Genomic DNA, 9,911 nt, shown 5'->3' with positions numbered 1-9,911 from the left:
AGCTAACAAGATGATAACAAGATGACGAGGTTAGTCTCGCAGGCAGCAGAGGTCCCTCCTCCCCAATGAACTTTTGCGACGGCGTCTGGGATGGGGCGGAGCCCCTGCTTTTCCTCCTCCAACCAGCAGAGGGAGACGAGCTGGGGAAACGTGCCGGGTCTGCTTTTCTCGGCCTCCTCCCGGCGCGACGGCAGACTGCGCAAGCGCGGGCGTGCCGACGCCACGTCCTGTCAAGATGGTGCTGGTAGAGCACGTTGTGGCGGACGCCGGCGCCTTCCTGCGAGACGCGGCGCTGCAGGCACGAGGAGCTCTGGCGTGGGAGCGGAGGGGAGGGCGGAGGAGGGGACGGCCTCCGGAACGCTGGGGTCGGGGTGGGGGCGCTGGGAGGGAGGCAGAGCTCTTCCCCCTCCCTCTTCGCTGACCCCTTGAACCCCCCCGCAGGACTTCGGGAAAACCATCTACACCATCCGGGAGGTGGTGACCGAGATCCGCGACAAGGCGACCCGGCGGCGCCTCGCCGTCCTGCCCTACGAGCTGCACTTCAAGGAGCCCTGCCCGGAGTACGTGAGGCTGGGTGAGTGCGGGGGCCCGGGCCCCCCGGCCCCTCCCCTACCTCTCCGCCCCCCCCTTTTCCTTTTCTCTGCTCCCCCTCTTCTCTACTTGTCCCCCTTCCTCCCCTTCTCCCCCTCCTCTCCTATCTGCCCTTTCCCCTCCTTTTCCTCTTCTTTTCTGCTCCACCTTTTCTCTACTTGCTTTCCCCGCTCCCCTTCCTTTTTCCCTCCCCTTCTCCTTGCTTCTCTTCTCCCCCTCGTCTCTTCTTCCCCTTCTGCCCCTCTCCCTCCTTCTTCTCTTCATCTCTCCATCCTTTCTACTCCCCTCCCAGTCCCTTCTTCCCTTCTCCTCCTCTCCCCCTTTGCCCCTCCCCTGTACTCCCCACCCCCTCGCCCTCTTCCCCTCCCTCTCCCCCTCTGTGCTGCTTCACCCGCACCAAGACTTCTGGGACTTGCCGCCTCTGTTGCTCACCCCGGCCAAAGCGGCTGTTGGCTTGGAGACTTGGTCCGGAGTCGGGTGGTCACATGTTAGGGATGACCTCTGGGAGAGCAGCTTCCGCAGAATTCTGGGGGCAGCAGGGTGACGGTGAAGGGCTGAGCCGGCGTGTGGTGCAGGTGCGTGTCTTGACTGTACGTGGAAGGAGATGGGGGTGCGCAGAGTGAAGATTGGGGATGGGGTAGAGAGCCTCAGGTTCATCAGACCAGGCGTCTGGCATACACAGCCAGGCCCTGCCCTCCAGGAGCTTCCTCGAGTGGGCACTTGCCGCAGAGGCTGTGTTCTGGGCCCTACGGGGTTCGCTCTCCTAGTGTCTGCGGGATCTCATCTGCTCCAGGGGTTTCGCTGTCATCTTGACCCACGTGAGTCCGCTCTCCTATCACCAGCTGCTTGTTAGTTTCAGACTCCCTGTCTCAGACAGAATTCTTCATCTTTTCCCCGTTTCTGTTGAAATCACTACCGTCTGAAAGGTTGCCAAGTCCTGTTGATTCCACCCCCCCACCCTGCTTACCTTTCACTCTGCCACTTAGTAGGTCTCCCCACCGCTCTCCCCTCTCTGAGACATCCTCCAAACAGCTGCCAGAGTCACATTCCTAAAGCACAGGTTTGACCAGTAACCTCCTCTATTTAATAAACCAATGGCTCTCTCAGGGCAGTCAGGCGGCACAGTGGATAGAGTGCTGGGGCTGGAGTCAAGAAGACCTGAATTTAAATCCTGGCTCAGATACTTACTAGCTGTGTGACCAGTGGGCGGGTCTCTTAACCCTGTTTGCCTCAGTTTCCTCATCTATCAAATGATCTGGAGAAGGAAACGGCAAACTCCAGTATCTTTGCCAAGAAAACTCCAAATGGGGTCATGACTGAACAACAACGGAATGGCTCTCTGTTGCCTCTAGTATCACATACAGACTCTTCTGTTTGGTATTCAAATCCCTTAACAACCTGACTCCATCCTGCCTGTATGTTAGTAACCTTGCACACACTCTTGGTCTAGCCTGGCATCCTTGCTGCCACTCACATGCCTCATCTCCCTTTGCACAAGCTTTCTGATCTCCCTTGCCCATAATGTCCAGTCTTGCCTCTTAGAATCCCTGGTGTCCTTCAGAGTTCAGCTTGAATGCTTCTGCCTTATGAGACCTTTCCTGATCCTGCCCAGCTGCTAGTGTGTCCCCTCCCAAACTACCTGGTCTGTGTTTGGTATGTTCAGTGCACATGCCTGCTCCCTAAACAGAATGAACGTCTGGTCCGACTCTTGAATGTTTTCTTGGTATGCCCAGTACCTAGCATGCAGTAGGCACTGATTAAATGCTGTTGAATTGATTGATAGAGAAAAGTGTGTATTACACAAGTGACAGGTCAGAAGAGAAATCAGAGCACTGAGAACATGTTTTGGTGGAGAGAATGGATGAGCCACCCAAGGGGTGCCCTTGAAGTAAAAGGTAGGGAGTCTGAAAGAATGAGAAACGAGAAAGGATTGCATCCCAGCTATGGGAAATGACTTGTCCAAATGCCTGGAGGTGAGAGGTGGCATGTAAAGTTCAGAGAACGGCCAGTGTCCAGTTGGGCTGGAATGTAGGGTAAGTAGAGTGGAATAATAAGGTGAACTAAGGCTAGGGATTTTATATTTTATGCCTCCCTTCTGCCAGCATATTTTATTTGGGAGCAGATGTTAGAGATTACTTAGTCACATCTGTTGCTTAGGATGGTGATTTTGGCACCTGAGGGAAGGCCATATTGGAGAGGAGACAGACAGGGTCGGGAGACCAGTTAATAGGCTAAGATGACATAGTGGATGAAATCAAGGAGACCGTGTGAGTCAGGGAAAGGGGGTGGTTTCCAGAGATGATGTGGAAAGACTCAATAGGACTTGGCCGTTGATCAGCTCTGGGGGAGAGGGCTGTTGGGAGGAGGGAGATTTTGAACCTGGCTAGCTGGGAAAGGTGGGAAGTGGGGTGGATGACAAAAGTGCAGTTTTGGACATATTGAATTTGGAGGTGTGAACAGGATGTTCTTTAGTTAGCTGGTGAAATGGAGTTTTTTCAGAAGAGAGATTAGGGTTGGAAATCTAAATTTGGGAGTCATCTGCATAGGACTGGTAAAAAAGGCTATGGGAGCTGGTGAGATCACCAAGAGGTAGTGTAGAGAGATGGTAGCCATGGGGTACAGCTTTGATTAGGGAGTGAGAAATGGAGACTGAGTGATGGACAGCCCCAGAGGAGAACCCAGACATAGTTCTCCATGAAAATCAAGGGAAGAGAGAAGGGAGAATAAGGTTGGGGGGCCTGGGAAGAGATAATTAATAGTGCTGAAAGTTCAAAGAAGGTCAGTGATAATAACAGCACCTCACCTTGTGTATTACTTTTCAATAGAGCACTGAAGTCAGAAACCAAATTACAAGGACCATAAGAAGTGAGTAGGCGATGAGGAACTAGCAGTGAGTGAAGTTAATTCTAGTAGGTTAACAAAGAAAGGTAGAAATAGAAGATTAGCTTGAGGGAGTGGAAGGCTCAGGTGAAGTGTGTGTATTTAAAATTAACTAAACATTTATTAAGGGCTTACTGTGTGCCAGGCACTGTGCTAAATGCTGGGGATACAGGAGAGGCAAAAGATGTTCCCTGCCCGCAGGGAGCTCACTAACTAATGGGGAAGACCACATGCAAAAGTACACAAAGTGAGATATGTACAGGATAAATAGAAAATAATCCTCTTGTTTATAGTGACCGAATTTTCCAAGAAGACTGGTGATTACCCCAGCCTCTCAGCCACAGATATCCAGGTGTTGGCCTTGACTTACCAATTGGAGGCAGAGCTTGTGGGGGTGGCTCACCTGAAGAAAGAGCCAGAACCAAAGGTATAGGATCCCTTGTGGTCATGCTTGAAGTGAATAGTGAGTCATTGCCTTTCTTTGGGGAAATTTGGGGAAAACAGCTTTCTTAATTTAAGTCTGAATGAATACATGATGGGCCTGTACTTCACTGCCCACAGGGATTGGTAAACCAAAGTGATGATTGTGAACTGTTTTGGTGAATTTGTGATCATGTCTGCTTGAAATTCTTCCTCGAGGCCATATTTCTAAGAGCTGTGTCCTACCAAGTGTAATAAGTTAATCTTCCTCTCACGGCCATCTGCCAAGAGGGCTGTAAATTGCAGTTCTGGTTTTAAAAAAGGTGCTTTGTGTGGAGTGGTGTATATGGGGGCAGAGATGGGTGAGTGTGTATCCTCACATTGTCTTCTTGCTCAGAGCTGTCCCTGTTGTACTGCAGGTTAAAGTGAGCTCATCAGTGCTACATCCAGAAAATCCTCTACATGTTCCTGGTTTTCACCTGCCTTCCAAGGTAATCTTTTGTGCTGGCTACCGAGGGGCTCCTGGACATAGCTCTGTAGGCAGTGTCCACTCCGATTTTTATGGTCTGCTGTGCTACAAACCTGCAGAGCTGACTCATTCTTTATAATCTGCCATCCTCAGTCATTTTCTTTGTAAAAAATTTCAGCCCAGACTTCCAGAGGAAACAGTATGTCATGTGCCTCCTGCTGCTGAGCCTGCTGAGAACGTAGAGTATAATTCCTTTCTGTTCTGGAGAAACCCTTTGCCCAGTATTGATGTCGATCTTCAGGAGTTGACGGTGAGGTTTCTCCCTTGCTCCTTGATGGCAGCAAAGTAGCTGGTATCTCCCCACTCAGTTCTCCCATATGTCAAATTTTTATGAATTCTTAATTTTCCAGGCTGGAGAAGATCAGAGTGTCCTAAATGAGAAAGAAGAGGATGGAAGAGGAAATAAGAGTGAAGATAGTGCTGAGGAGGATGAGGAGGATGGAGGATGGATAACACCCAGCAATATTAAACAAGTCCAGCAAGAACTGGGGCAGTATGATAGTCCTGATGATGTCCAGGTTGGCTGTGTAACCACAGACTTTGCCATGCAGGTAAGCTAATAAATAAGCAGTCTCTGAGCTAAGCTTTTGGGAGGTTTGCTAATCTAGATCGTGGCACGCTTGTGCTTTATCCAGGCCCGTTTTCTTCCCTTGTAAAAGCCCAGCCAAGGGTGTTCAAAGAATATTTCATTCATTTTCCATCTCTGGGATTTGAATGCTTTGGAAATTGTCTGCTTTGTTAGTATAGCAGTATCACTCAGTTAAGTCGTCGTGTGGACCAATTTAAAGCTTTGAGCCTTCATTCTAATTTCCATTGTCCGTATTTCAGGCTTTAGTGATATCTTTATTCTCAGTCAAATTTTGAAGAAAATGTGTTCTGCCACAAAGACAGTGTATTTGGTTATGAAAAAACATGACTTATATGTGCTAAGATTTTGCTAACTCATGAGACTTTGAAAAACTGGTAATTCTATTGATAGGGATAGTCAGCCGTCACACACAAAAGCATTCAAAACTGTAGAAATACTTGTGCCCTTGTCTTCAGTCTCGTGTATCTGGTAAGGTGTATAAAACCCACTTTTCTATAGGAAAGCCCTGCTCAGGCTGGAACTGGGGAGCCATGTATCCCTATTTTTGCTGATTTGGCTCTTTGGGGTGTTGTGAGGTTCACCTCTGTTTGAACTTTCTGATTGCAGAATGTTCTGCTCCAGATGGGGCTCCATGTGCTTGCGGTGAATGGGATGCTCATCCGGGAGGCCAGAAGCTACATACTGCGTTGTCATGGCTGCTTCAAGTACGTGGAGCTAATTGAATTTCAGATGAGGAGATGCTTGGTCTGTTTTATAGCTGTCCTATCAGAGCCCTCAATACTTGAAGGAAGTTGATATGAATCTATTACAGCTAAGTTAGTATAGTGTTTGTATGTGGCAGCTTTGTGAAGGAGCTGGCACACATTGCCAGCCCAGTCACAGTCTCTAGGCCTCCACTGAGCCCATCTCGTATGGGGGTAAAACTGCCACAAGACTCTGGTCTCTTGGCAGACCCAGGAGGGCAAACAAAAATACAAGCTTATGTACAAATACTTTGTGCTTCAGTAATTAACAGTAGAAGAGTTGGTTTAATTGAACAAACACAGATTGCGCCACGTGTACAAAAACATTGTGCTGAATTCTGTGAACCTTCAGCTTGGCTTGCCAGAGGATGTGGGATTAGTCAAGGAGTAGGAAGGCAAACAACAGGTGACCATCAGGTTGTGAAGATGATCATATGATGGGGGCCCTGCCCTCAGCCAAGAAAGCACCCAGGGAGGGGGGTGGGGGTGCTGATGGCCTGGAGTCCTCACCAGGGGGATCCTTACTGGTCCCAGAGCAGTTCTCCCACCTGGGACACACCAGAATCATAAACACTCATCTGGAAAAATGAAGCAAAATTTCTGTTACACTTTAGCATGGGGAACTGCAGACCTTCTTTCCATTCATTTTGTAGATGGCAATAGAAGATAAAGTAAGCAGACATTTAGTCCAGTGCCCTCATTTACAGAGGAAGAAATTTAAACTAGTTTAAACTCTCAGATGAGGCAACATAGAATGGGCTTTTTAAAGTAGTAGCTAGGTGGTTCTCCAGGAATAAAAATCCCAGGGCGATACCAGTAGGTCACCTGGGCCTCTCTCATGTATAATCTTTGAAAAGACAGTAACAGGGACTCTCAGGGTGCATAAATAAGCCCAGTGGTCCTTCCCTCCACATCCAGTGCCTCTCTTGGTGGGAAGCAGTGTCTGCCCTCTGGCATACATAGTCTTCTTCCTTCTAAGACAACTACTCTCTTTATTTCTTGCTGTAATGTGGATGAACAATAGTGGTATAGCTGAACTTATCTTTTCCCCAGACCTATTTATCAGTTTAATTCCCCAAATTTGTGCTTGTTGTCCTGAGAGCTTGTGAATGATCTCCATTCTTGGGAAATCAGCTCTGGGCATAAGAAATAAGTGCTTACACAAGTGAGTAAACACTCCTAGATCTGCATAAGAGGTGTGAGGAGTGCCTTGGCATGCACGTACATGGCTCACTTTACTCAGTGTGGAAAGGGGTTACAGGGGTTAGGTCAGAGACTATACCTGCTTTTGAAGAGTTTACCGTCCAGATGAGGGGATAAGACACTAGCACAGGCAGCTGTGGTATGTGATCTTACTGGCAGGTGCATTGGAGAGTTCTAAAACAGAAGATTGTATGAGGGCACAGAAAATCAGGGTTGACTTGGGGCTCAGAGGAGGCTTCCTGGAGGAGGGGACATTTGAAAGGACCTGGAAAGGAACTTGGGGTCAAGGGACAGTTGTGGGATTCAGAGCTCTCTTACTTTATAGGTAAAGCAGCAGGCCCAAAGGAGCAGTGACAGGTGTTAGTGGCAGAGCCCAAGCCACAATCGAGGCTTTCTAAGTCCAGCATTCTTTTCAGCCGTACCCTGCCAGCTGCACCTTATTGAAATTCTCCTTACTGTAGGGATTATGTGATCTCTGGTCTGGATTCCCCATTATTTCCTGTTAGTCTCCAGACTATAGCAAAAGCTTCTCAAGCACAATAACTGTATTGTGTGCTTTTATATTCTCACAATCCCAGGCACACAATAGTAAAGAAATACAAAACAGGATTATTTTGTTGTTCAGTTGTTTCAGTCACGTCTAATTCTTCATGACCCCATTTGGGGTTTTCTTGGCAGAGACACTGGAGTGGTTTGCCATTTCTTTCTCCACCTCATTTTACAGATGAGGAAACTGAGGCAAGCAGGGTTAAGTGACTTGCTCAGGGTCACACAGGTAGTAAGTGTTTGAGGCCAGATTTGAACTTAAGAAGATAAGTCTTCCTGACTCCAGACCCAGTGCTCTATGCACTATGGTGCCACCTGGCTGCCAAAATAAGTGTTTCACTCCTTAGAAATGTCTCCTAAACTCACATTTAGGGGCTTGGGCTATACAAATTTGTCCCTTGAAGAAGTGCAGTGATATTGTAATAATTTGTTAATTCTTTCCATTTCAGTTTGTTTTTATGGAACCTTTATGGCCCATCTCCCAGGAGAATGTAGAGTGTTTTAAGACCTTTGGTGTTAAGGCTGTTTAAAGAACCTTTGCAAATGTCATAGATATCTATCTATCACCATTCAGCTCTTTTGCCAGAAGCTTTCCACACTGTTGTCTCCCAAGTGGGTAGGTTTGCTGCCCGTAGCTCAGGCATTTCCTTCTGTTCCCTCTAGGACCACCTCCGACATGACCAGGGTCTTCTGTGCACATTGTGGAAATAGAACACTGAAAAAAGTGGCTGTGACGGTCAATGATGATGGCAGCCTTCACATGCACTTCTCTCGAAACCCCAAGGTGCTGAATGCACGCGGCCTTCGGGTGAGTGGTCAGCCCATTGTCTGCTTCATCAGAGCAAAACCTCAAGTTGGCAGGAAGTAGGGAGTGGACATTGTTAGAGGCTCCAGAACTTCAGTGATTAGCATCACTAGGATTAGAATTAACAGACAGAAATGTGTCAGTCAACCAGGAATTGTTTAGCCAGAGTCATTTTGTGGTTTAGCGCTGTGTGGGGCCTGCAGGGGCCAGGGGAAGGAGGCTTGAGGCCCCTGAGGGGTACACAGCAGGAAGTCTGCGCCTGGACTGTGATACAGAGAGAGAGAAACCACACAGTGACCAAGGGGAGGGGACGGAGTGATGAGCCAGACTGTCATACACGGGAAGCTTTAGGTTCTCTGTACATTTTCTCTTGTTTTCCAAGGTAAGTACAGTAGTAATATGTATTGGAAGGAAGGACTCTAAACTGGTCTCTTTTTTTCTCCTTTGCCACATCCACACTCATGTCTGACAAACTAAATCTGTCCCAAAATGGCAAGGAAGTACCTAGCTGACAACAGGAATGTTAAGACATGTCACATCCTCCCTGGGTTCTGTGTTCCCTCATGTCTAACAGGCTTTCTCCTCTTGTGTGCAGTATTCCCTTCCTGCTCCCAAAGGAGGGAAGCATGCCAATAACCCCCACCTGACGGAGGACCAGCGATTCCCACAGCAGCGACTGTCAAGAAAGGCAAGGCAGAAAACCAATGTGTTTGATCCTGATTACATAGCGGGGGTGTCTCCTTTTGTAGAGAATGATATCTACAGCCGGGCAGCCATGCTCCAGATCAGAGACAGTGCTCTGGGTGCTGGAAGGAGGCGGCTGAACCCCAATGCTTCAACAAAGAAATTTGTGAAAAAGAGGTGAAGAGAATATGGGGAGCCCCATGGACAAGGCTGAGCAGCTGCCACCGGAGCAACCTTTCTCAGCAGTTTTCAGAAGCCTTTGGAAGGCAGGAATGGGTCAGGAGCTTATGTTTGAATGTAGCCTTGAGGATAGTTCTACAATGACTTGGCAGCTGGGATGGAACTGAATATTGGCTTTATCTCCAGTGAATTCTGGACCACACCTTGGCCTGTCGGGCTGACCTGACTCCCTACCACTTTCAATGGAATTTGGAAAGAATAGTGCCTCTCTATTCTCATGTACCTTGAAAGGGGCAATACCTGTCTCCTCGTATTTTTCTAATAAATGCGCTGTTCACATGCTTTATTTCTTTTCATTAAGCACCTCTTTTATTCCTCAGCATTTACAGCAGCCAAAGGTGACATCTATGTTCCAGCCAACTCTAGTTTGAAGGGATGGTAAAGAGTACTTTGGGGACATTTGAATGTTTTAGGGCCACAAAGAATTAAACCGCTGTGGGTATCATTCTGTAAGATGAGTATACACTAGTGCCCATTGTGGGTCATGTCTGAATCCATTGAAAGAGATTTCTCTGCCTGCTTTGATGATGACAGGCTGTCTCCTTCACATCAGGGGCCCTAGTGTTTTGACGGGTATTTTTCAGATGAAGAGGCAGCATGAGGTGGGCTGGGCTCAGGTTCAGCCTCTGATGTATTTTGTGACCAAGGCCACAAGTCACTTCTCGGTGCACCCTTGGTGGC

The 9,911-nt window shown here is 48.1% G+C and overlaps 1 protein-coding gene across 1 annotated transcript; it reads left to right on the top strand.

Moving 5' to 3' along the window:
• Positions 1 to 207: 207 nt before the first annotated feature.
• NOB1 (NIN1 (RPN12) binding protein 1 homolog) lies at positions 208 to 9,516 on the top strand. The gene is made up of 9 exons (XM_036752731.1): positions 208 to 298; positions 442 to 574; positions 3,765 to 3,898; positions 4,311 to 4,382; positions 4,539 to 4,670; positions 4,771 to 4,971; positions 5,616 to 5,713; positions 8,165 to 8,309; positions 8,902 to 9,516. Exons 1-9 carry the CDS (start codon positions 236 to 238, stop codon positions 9,169 to 9,171), a joined length of 1,248 nt encoding a protein of 415 aa, XP_036608626.1. The 5' UTR covers positions 208 to 235; the 3' UTR covers positions 9,172 to 9,516.
• Positions 9,517 to 9,911: the final 395 nt, after the last annotated feature.

The sequence above is a fragment of the Trichosurus vulpecula genome, chromosome 3, assembly GCF_011100635.1.
Source record: "Trichosurus vulpecula isolate mTriVul1 chromosome 3, mTriVul1.pri, whole genome shotgun sequence".
Lineage (NCBI taxonomy): Eukaryota > Metazoa > Chordata > Mammalia > Diprotodontia > Phalangeridae > Trichosurus > Trichosurus vulpecula.
The sequence above is the reverse complement of the archived record's forward strand: the minus strand, read 5'-3'. Positions and strand labels throughout refer to the sequence as shown.